Source organism: Eretmochelys imbricata, chromosome 4 (genome assembly GCF_965152235.1).
Source record: "Eretmochelys imbricata isolate rEreImb1 chromosome 4, rEreImb1.hap1, whole genome shotgun sequence".
In the NCBI taxonomy this organism is placed as follows: domain Eukaryota; kingdom Metazoa; phylum Chordata; order Testudines; family Cheloniidae; genus Eretmochelys; species Eretmochelys imbricata.
The window spans coordinates 20,385,576-20,401,862 of NC_135575.1; the positions used below are offsets into that span (position 1 = coordinate 20,385,576).

The 16,287-nt window shown below is 48.8% G+C and overlaps 1 protein-coding gene across 1 annotated transcript in view; it reads right to left on the reverse strand.

Moving 5' to 3' along the window:
- The window catches only part of SCD5 (stearoyl-CoA desaturase 5), an 80,916-nt gene extending 65,310 nt beyond the window's left edge, over positions 1-15,606 (reverse strand). The window contains exon 1 of the mRNA XM_077814362.1: positions 15,378-15,606. Within this exon, the coding sequence (XP_077670488.1) occupies positions 15,378-15,606 (229 nt within the window). The remainder of the gene's footprint in view (positions 1-15,377) is intronic.
- Between the last annotated feature and the right edge of the window lie 681 nt (positions 15,607-16,287).

Below are 16,287 nucleotides of genomic sequence, written 5' to 3' on the forward strand. Positions count from 1 at the left end.
GTGTCCCTGCCTGTGTGAATGCTGGGAAAAGTGTAAGCTTGGAGGGCTTTGCAACTTGTCACAGCAGCACAGTGAGAGAGGGAGCCCAGGCTGGTGGGTCAGGGAATTCAGTGGTACTCCAGTTCCAGGTGGTACCCCGGGGAGAACCCATCACAATTACCTCACCCACCCTGTCTCTCTAATATCCTGGGATCGACATGGCTACAACTACAGTGTGTGGACCGCAGAGAGGCAGGTTTCTAAGTTCTGTGTAACCAGGATAGTATTAGGGGCTGGGGTGGGGACTCACAAGCTAAATCTGGAAGTGAAGACCACTGACTAGGCAATTGGCCAGTCATTCATTCCAGGAAAGTTCCTTTGATTACTGACTCCATCTAATTTAATTCTGGCCCATTTACAAGCAACATCTGCAAGGTCGGTTATCTGAGGACGGATGGAAAGTGCCCCTTGTTCTAGGATTCCTTTTGTTATTAAGGTTGAGGCTCACTTGGAAAACTAAAATAGAATATAGATTTCCTGATGCCAGCATCTGACAAATATGCTTCTCTTTCATATCCGTCCTGGCGCTGTAAAGCTCTCTGTGATATCCGCTCTGATGCTGTGCTTTAGCTCTCAGGCAGCTACATTAACTGGGTGTGTGCTGGCCAACATGCCTCGGGTAGGTGGGACAGAACGCAGGCCAGGTGCTGCCTCGTGTAGCAGAGTCATGTTGACTTGCCAACTTTCCAGTGGAGCAGGGCATTATACAGTTAGCCCGGATGGTAAAAAATAAAATCTACTGATTGATGTTATAATTAAAGATGAGCAATTCGTTGCAATGTTAATTACAAGTGCAATTGTAATTGCAGGGAAGGAAGCTCCAGCACCAGTGCTGAATCCTATTGATTGAAGCAGACTTTTTACATCCCAGTGCTTTGGATGTAGTGGAGGGTAGGCAGCTATTTCCTCCCCCGCAGCATCTGCAAAGTCTAGAAAAGCAGCACAGCTCCAAGCAGCAGGCAGCCTGAATCCACACTGCCTCCACCTGGCGAAGGAGTCAAATATTGCTCCATTTACCATTAGCTGCATGAGAATCTGCTTAATGTGGATAGAGCCGGGTAAAAATACACCCTCTTCTCTGGCTGTGAGTCCCTTTCCAGTCTCACTGCTGGAGGTTCGAGGTACAGGGAATAAGCTTTGGTCAACTCACCCTGCCCCTCATAGCTGGTCAAAGCCAGCGGGGAGAACTTGGGTCCATTATTGATGGGGATTGTTCATGCCTCTTTCCATGAGGGCCACCTGCCTACCATCTTAAAGCAAAAGTGATGGTTAAACCCTTGCTTAAGGGACCACCTCTCGACAGTCCTGACTATTTGCAGCCTCTCTCAATCTTTGCCTCTTTCAGGAAGGTTATTGGGAGTTGGTGGAGAACCACCAGCGCTGCACCTACTCTACTGTGCGCCGCCTCTCGCTCTGTTGTTAGCACCTGCTGTGGTACGGAAATGGACAGAAGGCCAAGGCTGATATTATTAGATTTCTCAGCAGCCTTTGGGGCTGTTGACATTACTGAGCCTCTCTTTGAGAACACCTGCTTAATATCACCAAGGAAGAGATGTGCTCTGGTGGTGTAAACACAGTCCTAGGAGACAGGATCGCCCCACCTGGGATACTGCTTCCCTCTCTGGTCTGAGACAACTCACTTAACCGTTTTGCCTCAGTTTCCCCATCTGTAAGATGAGGTATAATAATATCTACTTACCCACTTTACAGTGGTGTTGAAGCTTAATTAGCAAGTGTATGAAAAGCCTATAAAAGTGCCCAAATATTGATACTTGTAACTGGCTGAGGGCACATTTAATGTGCCTCAGGTTTCAGTGGGTAGCCACTAAGTCAAAATGGAGGAGACTCACATGACACCCAGCCATCCCCAGATTCCATTTTGGAGCAGCGAAAACATTTTAACGATCAGTCTCCTTTTTAACCTTGAAAGAGGCACTTTGTCTGCAAGGGTCTACCACAGAACCACATGCCACCGAGCTACCACCAGCTGAGCATGTCTAGTCACACATCACTAAGAGTGCTGGGGAGGAGTCTCAATGCTGCTTGCCAAGCAGGAAGCACCGTCCATTGAGTGGATGAATTAGTTGATGGGCAACAGCGGCTGGGGCACCTAAATTTGTGGGAAGCAAGATTTAAAGAAGGAAAAAGCAAAAAGTCACCATCTCTTCTCTTGCTGTTATAACAATGAGCTCTTTTCCCGCCCTTCCTTCTCTTGCATCATTTAATTACCTTCCCTTGTTTTCCTGCAGAAGCACAGCTAAGAAGGGTTCTGTACATGCCGCAGCATCTGGGGTCAGGGGATTTGTGAAGAGGAAAGGAGGGGGCAGAACACTGAACCGCAAGGCTTGCAGACTAATTATCCCCTGGCCCCACACACACAACTACCTATTGCAGCGCTGCTTCCCATCTTTTAGTGTCAATAAAGCCTGAAGTGTTGAGTCACAAAGGTGAGGTTCAATATCACATCACCCGCAGCTCCCTGAGCTGCTCTTTTTCTCGGGTCTCCTCCACTAGATCTTTGGCAGGGAGAGGGAGAAAGAGAGCGAGCATGCACACTCTGGGGGAGGCCTAGAATGTTTCTGTCCAGCTGCTGCTGTCCCTACTCTCTAAGGGGGGGGGGGGGAGGGCATGTGTTTGAGAGATTGGTGCTTGGGCTCCAGGGGAAGGAGCTGAGATTCTCAGAACTGCAGCCAGCTCAGTGGGCACATGGCGGGCACTTGCCATGCCCCCCTTCTCAGAACTGCAAAGGAAAAGCGCCATACTGTGGACCGACGTCCTCGCTGCAGGAGGATGTTTGCTGTTGGATCTGTGGGGCTGCAGGATTATTAGCGAATGTGTTCCTCCTGCTCATTGCCAAGAGGATATGATCTTTAAACGACGCTTCCAAAGGAAAACAAATCATTGTGTGCACTTTGGTGCTTCTTTATGACGGAGGAAGGCCTCAAAGGCTTGGCTGGGTTCTTTTGAAGTTATTTCTGCTCATTTTTTACATTAGAAGCTCAGAGCTTGCCTGCCCGGTTTTTACTGCAAGAATCTGTGGATCACTAAAGAGCCAGGCAGACTGTGAGGGACCTTGCAAGTGAAAACTGATAAGAGGCATGATCCCAAACCCACAGAAGTCAATGGAAAGATTCCTATCGGCTTAAGTGGGCTTCGAATCAGGTACTAGCTGAGCGGGGAAGTGATTTCATTCACACTGTTGAAAACCCATTTCCAACATCTGTCCAAGCTGCACTTGGCACAGGACCGGAGGTCACGGGCAAAGATGGCTTTACAGTCTTATCTCTTTTTTGCTTACTGTGCGTGGGGGTCCCAGCTACATTGGGAGGTGGGCATTCCAGTGTGAGAGAGGTTTAGAACCACTGGTCTAGATGGCCTATAGTAATAGATTATTCCGTCCCTAACTTTAGGGTTCTCATTTCCCCAAACGCTACCCACAGGGATAAAACCAATATGGAGACCTATGAAATTACACACACATGGGGTTTGATCCTGCTCCTGTTAACAAAAAGAGCTTTGCTATTGATTAGAGGGGGAGCAGGAGCAGGCCTTATATCTGTGTGTGTTTGTTAGGCAAAGAGCTGTCACACAGACTTTCGAACTAGACAAAGGTTGAGAAAAACCTAAGTAGTCCTAGTTGTGGGCAAAATTCAGCCCTGGCATAACAGACACTATGGAACTGTGCCCACTTATCACAGGGATGAATTTGGCCCCTTAGTTTTCAGGTTTCAGTTGGCTTCTCTGCTGAGCTCTAGTAGAGATTAGGCCTTTGCAGGCTTTAGTAGTCAAGAAAATTGTGTGGCCCTGGATCAGTCTAGTCTGTGAATAATGAGATTTGCCTTGTGATATGCTTGTAAGTGCACATCCTCACTTCAGGGCCTGACGTAGTATTGCGGGGGACTTCACCTCTCATACACACCTTGGTGGCCACTTCCTTTGCGCTGCGATGGCCAGCCCACATCTTCTCCCACCTCCCGCCCTGGGTCGCCGGGGCTCAGCTCTCTGGCCAAGTCACATAACAGTTCCCTCCCCTTGCAGGGTAACTAAAGGTTCCACATAAAGTTAACAAACAATGTCCACACTTAAAGTTCTTCTGCCCTTCTCAGGCTTGATTGAAATCCTCTGCTTCCTGGCCCCTGCAGAGATTTTCTTGAACCATTTCTTCCCCAGCCGGATTCCCCCACTGCTTCCCAGCAACTCCAGGAATGTAGCTCTGAGGAGCCCACTGCTCACTATGAGCCCTATCTCACAGCCCCCAGGAGCCTACCCTGCTCCCTGCGGGTGACTCAGCCTGACTCCCCTTGTTTCTCTCTCTAGAGTTCTCTTCCTTCTACTGCCTTTGCATCTCTGTTTCAGCAGTGCTCTTGCTGCTCCACCACCACAGCTGGGCTCAGCCTTTCTAATTAAGTCCCATTACATCCAGCAGGGCTCACTAATTAACCCTTCTGTTGCCAGCTCATCCTTGAGGCTGAGGGATACCTGCCAAATCATGGGCAAGACTGAGCCTAGCTTGGCTCAGAGGGCCAGTCTGCTAGCCCAGGACAATGCTAAGAGATCATGGCTGCTTTTACTCAACACTGATTATTGCAGTGGCGTCAGTGACCCTTCTGGGACCTGACTGACAGGAGAAGACCTGCACTGAGACTAAGGGCTCGTCTACACTGAACAGTTACATCGGCATAGCTACATCTATCAGAGAAGCGAAAAATCCGCACCCCTCAGAGACATAATTAAGGCGACATAACCTTTGGTGTGGACAGCACTAAGTCATCAGAAGAATTCTTCCATCGACCTAGCTGGCCTATCTCAGGATTAACTACAGTGATGGGAGAACCCCTGCGGTTGCTATAGTGAGTGTCTACACCAGGGGTCGGCAGCCTTCGGCATGTGGCCCATCAGGGTAATCTGCTGGCGGGCTGCAAGGCATTGTGTTTACATTGACCATCCGCAGGCACGGCCCCCCGTAGCTCCCAGTGGCTGCGGTTCGCTGTTCCCGGCCAATGGGAGCTGCAGGAAGCAGCGCGGGCCACAAGCACGTGCTGGCCGGCGCTTCCTACAGCTCCCATTGGCCGGGAACGGTCAACGTAAATGGTCAATGTAAACAAAATTTCTTGCGGCCCGCCAGCGGATTACTCTGATGGGCCACGTGCCGAAGGTTGCTGACCCTTGGTCTACACTGAGGTACTGCAGGTGTGCTGCTGTAGCGTTTTACGTGTAGATGCAACCTAAGTTCGATTAAACCCTCCTAGTGTACATTTCTGAAAGGTGTGGATAAGTCCTTAAAGTACTATCAGCAGAAAGCATTTGTCACCAGTCCCCTGCCCTCGAGCATGCCTGAAACCCAAAAGCCTGTACAACGGTCATTTGGATCACTTTGCACCGATGGAACCCTGGTAAGATCTTTTTGCAGTGACAGTTAGGGTGATGCGGGGGCAGGTTTAGACAAGTCCCTGTTAAATTGCCATTCTTCACAGACAGAAAGGATTTAAGGTCCTATGTTAGGACTGAGGGGATTTGGGTTAAACTCGCAGTTCAGGCACAGGTCTTCTGTGACTTTGGACAAATCAACTATCTCCCGAGACTTCAGATCCACATCTGTAAAATAGAAATATTTCTTCTCTCGTCCCCCATTGTGTGTCTTGTCTATTTAGATTGTCCCATCCCCCTAGAGTTTACAATCTCTTACTCTGGATATGTTCAGCATCTAGTGTTACAAGAGTGCTCAAAGTCAAAACATACATATACTGTATAAAGAAAAGGAGGACTTGTGGCACCTTAGAAACTAACCAATTTATTTGAGCATAAGCTTTTGTGAGCTACAGCTCACTTCATCGGATAGTTGGTCGATAAAATGCCAGTAGATGGCACTGAAGAATACACAGCATAGTTCCTGGGTTTTATCAGACCAATACAATACAGCTCGTTGTTGTGCACGGCAAATTGTTTTGCCTCTGCAGCTCTTTACATGGAGTACTATCAGGGCCATATCTTGGTTATGGCCTCTAGGCACTATTCTTATACAAATAATAATGCTGCAGTTATTTTAATCTGTTTTATAGACAGTTCCAAGCAACAGTTTGGCTGCAGACCTGAACTTTCTCAGAGTTCAACAGTGCTCAGCTACTGGGTTTTGGCTCAGATGCTGTTGGGCACGATCACCAGTCAGGCTGAACTCCCAGGCCTGGTCTGCACCGAAAACTTAGATCAACCTAGTTACATCACTCGGGGCTGTGAAAAATGTCACACTCTATGCAACGTAGTTAGGTCGACCTAACCCCCACTCAGCTAGGTTGATGGAGGAATTCTTCCGCCAACTAACTACCACTTCTGAAGGGGGTGGATTTACTACAGTGATGGAAAAACCCCTTTGTGGTGGAGCAGCACTTGTAGTGTAGACAGAGCCCCAGGCAGCCCAGACTTGAAGTGCACAGGGAGAGCTGGGTGGGAAGGCCTAGTAATGGCATAGGCCCTGCTTACAGCACGTGCTATCCATCCATCCTTTTCAAGGGCACGAACATGCCTCCTAAATATTGTTAAAACAAAAGCAACCTCCCACCTACACAGGCATTATGATGACAGTGGGGTTAGTCTAACGATTCTGGGGTCTAACTACAGAAATAATCACTTGGGCCAAAGTCCAGTTGTCCAGGAAACATTCTTGTGCTGAAAGCTGTTCGAAGTCTGGCACATCCTTAATTGTAAGAAGGGTGCTTGTCTGCCTGCTAGAGCTGCAAGAGGACTGAAGATGAAAGATTTTAGTATCAGCAACCCCAAGTGTTCAAAAATCATGAGTCAGTTGCCCACCCTCCCATGAGATTAACTTAATTATGAGGTTTCAACAATAATAAATGTTGGGTTCTCTTTATTAGGTTTCTGGTTTTTAAGGTTGCAGGGTGCACTCAGGTCACATTCCTAAGCTTCTCTCCTTAACTGAAAGGGCTAAAACTGACTTTTAAAAAGAAATTAAAGCTGAGATTCTTATTATCACATGACTCCAGGAGCTGGGGCTTTAAGTAAAACACCAGATATGGTGAGCGTCCCCATAAAAATGTGAGCATTGGCAACACTGGATTTTGGAGTGAGAGAGACCCCCAGCTCTCTCTCTTTCTTGGAGATTTTAAATTTGTTCTTATTTTGTTGTTTTCCTTAAATTAAAATAAAAAGCACATAGATGGAACTGTATGGAAAACATAAAAGACAACTGATTGCACACAACAAAGAGCTCAGAGAGAGAAGGACCAACAAAAAGGTCTGTTGGTTAAGAAAATGACAATAGGCACCCTTGCCAGTAATAGAAATATGGGAAGGGTTCCAGTTCAATGACGAGTTGCTTCCATACTCACGTTCAGAGACACACTGGTATTTTCCCGCCAATGGGAGTGCAAAGAAGTAGCTGGGGAGGGAGGTTTTCTAACCCTGGTGGGAAGCAGGGCACGTGTCGCGCACAGAAGACAGAAGCAGAGCAGCCTCCACCATGCTGCCGTCTGGATTTCAGGGGTGGTTTACATACGCAGCTTTGAGCAGGGCTGAGACAGAACGACTAACAGCACACCATCCTATTTCACACCAGGGGAGTCCCTCCTGTTTTCAGGAGCTGGTGCTGGGAATGGGTCCTCAGGCTGCTGCTCCCTGTTTTCTGCTCCTGCTGGGAGAGTGAAGCTCCCCTCCCATCCTAATCTGCTTTATTGCTACTTTTATTTTCCCATTCTTCGCTCCGCTGATTCACTTCACTGGGAGAGCTGGGCACGAATCCTCATGCATCAAACTGAGAGTGCTCCCCCCGCCATTACCTGGGGAAGTTCTCAGGAGATGAAACCGGGGAGACTGGAGCTGTCTCCATCAGCATAGCCATTCTCAGGTAGGCAAAACAGACCCATGAAGGTGCTATTCAGAGGCCATGTGAAAGGTAAAACTCATACCATAGCTAAGGATAAACTCGGTTTACAAGTTCTTTGGGTTGGAGCCCCCGTTTCTATATGCTTTACACAGACATTGACTGTCACGGGCAGGATCCCGTCTGGTGCCACAGCCCTCCCCACACTAGACAGGGCAGGAAGGGGCTGGTGGGGGCAGTGGCTTGCATGCTGCATCCCTTGAAAGGGTAGTGCAGATTCTCCTCCCTCAGTGCACTCCCTGGCTCAGCCACCCAGAAAGCCTCTGGGTAGCTCTCCTGCATCCCCTCTGCTGCCCCTGTGAGCTGTGGTTTACAAGCCCCAATAAAGCTCTCTAGGTGCTGGTCAAAGCAGGGGAAGGGGAAGTACAGATGATCCTAAGTAAACAACTGACACTGGCTTGTCCTTGGCCTAATTTTTCCATTGTCTATTATGTGCAGCTGGATGCATTTCAGTAAGTTACCAATGGAAACGAATCCTGCTGAGTGTTCATTTTGGCTGTAACTGCTGTTTTCTAGGTAGCATGGTGGCCCTCCTTCATCTCTGCTTAGCATGAAGCAGTGACTCACTGATTAACAAGTTAATTGGGAGCAGTGGGAAGCGGATCAGTAGGGGGCCTGGGAGGGAAATCCCAGCCTGTATTGGGAGAGAAGTGGCAGCCCCACACCACACAGGGAGAGACTAGCTGCATATGGATGTTGCAGGGGAAGGGAACGTAGAAAACAAACAAACCAATGGTATGGAAAACTCTCTGCTTGTGAGACAGCATTAGGAACGTGTCCCACACTAGTGCTGGCCACTGGGGAGTCACAGCTCTGCATACCTCTTACTGCAGTCGCTCCCTGAGGTGTTACATGCACTTTGGACATCATTTACAAAGTGCCTTGGGATGACTTCCTGGGGGGACACAGGGGGACCGCTACAGGCAGTTACCTCTCTGAGGTGCACAGATTCCACTCGCCTGACTTCTCCCTCCAGGGATTTATACCACTCCCACCACCAGAGTATCCAACCACCTCTCACTTAACCTGCTTGTTGTCACTACACCTGTGTGAGGCAGCACTGCCGTATTATCCCCATATTACAGATGGGGAAGTGAGGCACAGACAGACTCATGGTCACACTTTCAAAGGAGCTCAACGTCCAACATAAAAAAATCTGGCCACTTCTTTTGATGCCTAGCTGGGAGCTGAGCTTTGTCAAAACTCCAGCCTGAAGTGACTTGCCTCAGGTCACGTGTGAAGTCTGTGGCAGAGGAAGGAATTGAACCCAGCTGTCCTGATAACCAGGAGAACCACATCATCCTCCTGCTCAACCGCTCAGGGATTCACTGTGGGTTGTAGGCTCCTTCTCTTTCAGGGGAAAGACAGGCCCTTAGAAAGAGTCCACCTACGTAGCGACTGTCATCTTTTAATGAAGCAAAAAGGTTTCCCGTCGAGTTGGGCCTGAATTGCAAAGCTCACATCCAAATCCAGCTCCAAACTATCCTGAAGCTTGGAGAAGTGGCAATTTGGTTCTGGCTCCTCTAGTTGCAATCATCTACAGCACAGCAGGGACGTTTGGCCTGGAAAACTGAGCGTGTGAGGTAGCTGGAGGGCCCTATTCTGCCATCCTTGCTCCACGTGTCTGGAAGATGTTTGACCAGCATGACCCAGGGTCTCTCTCTTATAAGGATTACATTGGCTGCTGACATATTCTAGGAGAGCTCATTGTTCCACATGCTCCACGCACCTGCAGTTCTCTCATAGCACCATGAATGCTAGACATACTTTGTTTAAGCAAACGTGGCTACCTCGGGCCCAAAGAGAATGCTCTTATCTCTTCTTTGCTTTTTTAAAAACCCTGACTCGTGAAGCCCCCAAAGTAGTCACTCACTCAATCAGTGCAAATTTGTGTCCCTATTACTGTCACTGTGGTCTTCCTCCCCTGCTCCCCACTGCATTCCAGATCTACTTGTCATGCCTTGCGTCTCTTTAGATTGTAAGCTCTTTGGATCAGGGTCTGTCTTCCTTTTTATTTAAAAAAAAAATACATTAGTACAGCACCTAGCACAGAGGGGGCTCAATCCTGAGTGGGATCTCTGGGTCCTACTATGATACAAATATTAATTTGGTTGTGACTCATTATTCATAATAATACAGAAGAGATTCCTCTGAAGATGAGGGGGAAATGTTGGATGGACAGAGTTCTTTTCTCACATGCTTCTGTCAGCTCTTGGCTCCAGTGTTCTGCTCTCCCTACATCATTCTTTGTCAACATAAATGGGGATTTGGTTTCCATAAGGAGAGCAGAATTTCTTAAGTGAGATCTTAGTGCAGGTGTGACAGCAACATTTAGTCTTAGGGTTGCAAACTATGTTCTGAATTCAGATGGACTTGGAAATATGTCCATGTTGGATGGAGTCACTGGCTGGAAAAAAGGAGAGGTGGAGGAGTGAAGGAGGACTTCCAACCACTTCTAAAAGCCTTCCACATGCACCTTCCTACTACCCAGCTAAAACCCTCTACCCACAACCTTTCCTGTGCATAGCACATGCCCTGGGTCTTCATTTTAACAGCCTTCTCCCCATAAGGCACTAGCCCTTCATAGCTTCCTCTACATCAGAACAGAAAACCCACACACCCTCTAAACTGGTACAGCAGAATGTGGAGGATGAGAAGGTCATACCCCAGTTCATTGAGATATTATCTGACACATGTACCAAGCCTTGCTACCCTTCACCAGATGTCTAGCTAAGGTACTTGTATGGCCTCCATTACCCTAGTATCTGAGCATGTCACTGTCTTTAATTGTTTACCCCCACAACATCCGTGGGAGACAGGGCAGTGCTATTAGCCCCATTGTACAGATGGGGAACAGAGGCTCAGTGACTTGGCCAAGTTCACACAGGGAGTCTGTGGCAGGGCAGGGACTTTAACCTACGGTAGACCAGACTTGACGTCCATGATATTTCTAAGATTTGGAAAGAAGAAGAAAAGAGGAGGAAAACAAAGCTTAAAAAGAGCTTCCCAGCCCTTCTTTACACACCACAGAGGAACAAATGAAGGATGCAACCAAAATCAATTGCAGGTCACCTTTAGCACTTTTGACAGCAAACCAAAATACTTAGCTAGTCAGCTCCTTGGGACAGGGACCGTCTTTTGGTTCTGTGATAACACAATGAGGTCCTGAATCCAGGACTGGGGCTCCTAGGTGCTCTCACAATACAAATAAATAATAATTTCTCCCTTAGCTCAAACACCCCACAGACGTGTAGCCCTTACGAAAAATGAGACCTTCATTCAGCTGCCAGCAGTAGTGAGGATTTTATCTCCTTGACTAGCCCATAGGCGGCCAGGTAGGCACTCACTCCATCCAGCAGAGGGACAGTGGTAAACCCACATATAAGGCAGAGCCTCAAACACTCAATCTATTCTTTTAGCCTCCTCTCAATGGAGGAGATGGGAGGGACAAGATAAAGGAAGCTATATGTTAGGTTCTCTTTCCTAGTGCAAACCTTTGCTTTCTCCTTCTCATCATGGCCAGCTACAGAACAGACAAGAGAAGCCATCCCGTCTCAGAGAGCATAGCTGGGCCTCCTCCTTTATTTTCTCATTGCTTGGCTCTTACAACTCTTGTCTGGTTTTCAAATCTCCCCTCTCCTTACGCTGTGTGCAGCATTCCCAGAAAGATACAGCAGGGGGTGGTTTTCTAAACCCTCCCAAAATAGAAAAGGTAGGTATCTACATTGCAGCAAAAGGGAGGGAGAAACAAACCTGTTTTCCACATGGATTTTAATAGAGATCAGCCCTTTCGCTCATCATATTTTTCCTCCTCTTAAAAAAGGGCAGAAGAAAAGAAAAAATCATCAAAGAAAGTAATGGATGTAATTGAAAAAAGTGGCTCCGTTCTGTTTCTACAGCAACTGAAATCCCAGGAATTATGCTAGCGGTATTGTCTAAGGCATGATCACATTGTTACAGAACAAAAGACTGGGAGATTTTATGAACAATTAGAGCAGATTCTTTTCCCTTTTGAACTTTCGACAGCTCTGCAAAGCCTGACTCTGAAACACATTTGATTCCAAAAAGCTGATGGAACAACAGCTGAAATAACCCAGGCTGTCTTCGTCATTTCCACTTGGGGAGAATGGGGAAACTCCCTTGGCTAAGCAGGTAACGCATGCTCTGGCTGTGTCATGGAAGGGTTTGATCTACTTCTGCAGCAGGCGAGATCTACGTCCAACAGTGCTAGCGTGGGCTTTTGATTTAGATTTGATATATCCTCCAGTCTCAAAACACAACCACCTCTGGAAAGAGCAGGGCCAGCCATGAAAATGCCCATTTAGAGACTTTGGAAATGTTGCAGAGGGAAGAATAATCTGACTAAACCCAACCCTCTGGGAATTATTAAAAGGAAGCGGGGGGGGGGGGGGAGATTGCAATCAATGGTAATCAAGGCCACAGACAGCTGACTCAGCACAGAAACCACAAACGGGTGTCCTAGGTAACAGAGACATAATGAGGCTGCTATGGATTTGTGAGGGATACAGAATCTGTCTTTGAAAGACACAAGCATGGAGAACACCTTCATCTAGAAAGCTTTATATGCGTCAGTGATGCTGTCCTCTGCTAGCAGCGCTCAGTCTCGGCCTGGGATATAGGCCACCTCCTGTGAACCCTGGAGGGGACGGGGGTGTTTCTTTTAAAAGACATAGGACTAACAAGGCCTCTTTGTTGTGTATCCTTTGAACCAATGCTCTGCTGATGGAGCTGGTGGTCCTGGCACCACTTCAGTGGGCAGGTTTTGGGATAATGGATCTGAAGTAGAGATGGGTTACACTGACAAAAAGCCCTCAGGTCAGGTTCAGTACAGCCGAACCCTCCCCTGCCCCAGCCCTCTCTTCCCTCTATTGAAATGGGTGGTTGGGGATAGGGAGGCCTCTATTTAGCGTCTACACTGCAATTAGACACCCGCTGCTGGCCCGTGCCAGCTGACTTGGGCTCAAGGGCTCGGAGCTGTTTAACTGTGCTGTAGACGTTCAGACTCGGGCTGGAGCTCGGGCTCTAGGACTTGCAAGGGGGAGTGTCCCAGAGCTCGGGCTGCAGCCCAAGCCCAAACATCTACACCACAATTAAATTAGAGCCCCTTAGCCCGAGCCTGTTGGTACAGGCCAGCCGCAGGCGTCTAATTGCAATGTAGACATACCCTGAGAGCCTTCAGACAGCTTGTGTGACGCTCACTGGGGTGGTGTGTGTGTCTTGCTCCCTGCAGCATGTGACCTTTGCTGGGATCTGAGTGGTTAGAAACAGAAAAGGACTATCAGAGCATCAAATACTCATCCCTCCCCTACCTGCGTATGAGGTGAGTGCAAGCACCTCCTCTCCAGAAGGAGGTGCCAGACATTGAACAAATACTACACTTGACTTGTTTTCATCTCCTTTTATTGTCCTGCCAGCCCGAGTGCTCTCAGGAGGCTGAAATCTCTCTACAACTGCTCTTAAAAGCAAACATGGAATTCAGGAAGGAAACAGAGCAACTTCTAATGAACACGGTCTGGATCTAGAGCCTTTATCACCCCCTCCACCTCCCTCCTGCCTGTACCATCCCATGCCACTCCGGCTCACACACTTGTGGCTTTCAAGTAGCACAATCATTTCTTTTAAGGCAGAGGAGTAAAAAGCTAGAGCTGGCAAGTGGGAGCCAGGAGACCTGCATTCCACTCCCTCCTCTGCCACTCACTCTCAGTGTGACAACCTCCCCATGCCTCAGTTTCCCCTTCTGTAGCTCTGGGCTAACAGCGTGCTTAGAGATGCTCTGATGAGAGGTTGGATGGAAGTGCAACGAGCCCTTATAATTGTCATTAAGGAACGCAGCGAGCACCAGCATAGTAGTGAATATATACGTGGAGGTGGGGAGGGAGAAGATTGGGAACTGGAGCGCCCTGGAATTTAGCACCATTCCCTGCATACCATGTGTTATGCAGACCAGCGTGTCAACACACAGCTCCCCCAAACCAAACAGGGAGTGGAAGGGCCCTTGAATAACTCTCCACATTCCCAGCATGCACTAACTCTCTACATCTTTACTTATGGGCCTTGTCCTGGGTGGCGTCAAACCCCTTCATCTCCCACCAGATTCAGCGGCACTTGTGGGAAGCATCAGCAGCAAGTCTCGTGTGTGTTGCAGGGGGCTGGACACTTGGCTGCAGCACGAGCATTTTGGGATTGTGCATTGGCCCCTAATGGGCTTTCTAAAAACAAACAAAACCCAGTGAAGTCCCCCGCGCAGAGGGGTCGACCTGCACCCACTCACTTAGCAGGGGCTGTGTCCTTTGTCTCAGCTAAACCTGGGGGAAAGGGGCCACCAGAAGTGGCTATGCTGACGCACCCATCCGAGCGCGTGCAGTTAGGCCGGTTGTAAATCCCGACGCGCAGGAACGAAGATGATTTGGGACGAGTTGCACGAGCCTGAGCATTTCCCGGGCTGCAGCCCTAAGTCATGGCTGCCCCTCAAAGTCCCTGGTGCATGCCACAATGCCCCAGCCGGAGCTGGGGAAAAGGAGCAGAGAGCCCTGTTCAGCGTATCTCCAGCAGGTTTACTTTATGCCAGGGGCACATATGACAGACACACCTGGGGGACTCTTCGGTTAGTGACTCTAGGGATATGTAAGCAGGCAAATAGCATCTACACGTACCAGGCATTAAAAGGGGGAAGAGGCTGGCAGGAGGACTGGGGGGTGGGGTGGGGGAAGTGGAGCCCGTAAGGAGAAAAAGTAACAACAGCCTGGACTGTATATAAAACAAAGAATTAAGAGTGGGAAGCATTTTAGGCTGCTGGTGTCTGATCCTGCTAGGTACTGAGTGCCCCCAACTCCCACTGACTTCAGTGCAGGTGTGGGGAGCTCAGCCCCTCACAAGATCAGGCCCTTAGGTAAGATTTCATCTCCCCCTCTCCCTTCCATACCCAGTTGTTTCATTGAGAATACTGTGAGCTGTTGGTTCAGAAATGAGTCAAAATTACCAGGATCTGGGAGACAGGGACAGGGACTAGACAAGACCATCTCCTATGGGAAGGTGCTTAAAAACAGCCAATTGATGTCCTCATCGGTTGAGAGGGATGAAGTTTCTAATCTGACTGTTTCGGTTTTCCCACCCCCCCTCCAGCACGGGAACAATGCTGATCCTGTTGCTCGTGGGAAAAGTACAGGGTGGTTTATCATCCCTTTGCCCTAGGGTGCAAATCATGCAGCAGAGGAGCTGAACGGCATGATTCAAGCTGAAGGAGGACTTTGAAACATTAGGCTCCAATGTGTGACTTCCCTCCCCCCCCTCTAGTTTTAAAGAACAGTCGCCAACACAGGACTAATCCAGCCTTCAGAAAACAGAAGCAACCCCCCCGGCCCAAGAAAGGAGAGGTCTCCTACAAGGGGATAACAAAGCAGATCCCGATTGTCGGGGAACTCACCCCAGATCAAAGTAAGCAGCTGGGCCTTGGGAATGAGGCAGAGGGAGTACACAGCTCCGATGTGAAGCAGTGTCATTAGGACGACATTCCTCCAGACAATCTGCTGGCTATAGCTGGCATTCCCCTCGCTGCTCTCGGCTTTTGATCCTAACGGGCTTTCTTCTCTCCCATCACAGAAGGGGGTCCTTTTCTCTCCAGCCACTGCACAGTTGGCTCCTGGGCCCGGCATAGCTGAGGAAGCAAGGTCTGAGCGTGCCTATGCGCCCAAGCTTGTGCGGTGCCCCACGGATCAGGGTCTGAGAGCGGCTACCAGTCTGACAGCGAAGGTGAGTAGTTGCTTGCTTGGAGGGTTGATGATTTATTTGTTGTAACGGACGAGGATTGTTCTTCTTTTTAGGTTGGGGATTTTTTCCCCTGCCTTCTTTCCCCTTCAGACCAGGTTTAAATAAACCCTACGAATGCAAGTCCTGGAGCACAGCATCTGTTGCTAGCATCTCATCCATGATGCTCCTGCTGTGCCAGAACTGAACTCCGCACAGCAACAGAGGGAAGAAAAAAAAGGGGGGGAGGGAAAGAGAAAAAAGAGAGTGAAAGACAGACCTGCATAGCTACAGCCAATCAGAATTACATGTGGGGCTCTACAAGAGAGCTGCTCTGGCCGCTGGTGCCACATATTGGCTAGACTGAATATTCCCCCCCACGCAAACAGAATGCAAACACTGAGAGGGAGGGAGGGAATTGAATCCAAAGCAGTGGCCAGATGCAACTAGCCCTCCCCCAAGGCAGCCAAGCTTTTGTGAGGTTGCTGAGCCCTCTCAATTGCCCCTGGGTGGGTGGGGGGAAAACCCCTCCATGCACCAAATCAGTCTGCACTCATTCAGTACAACTGTGCCTGCTTAATATCAATTCA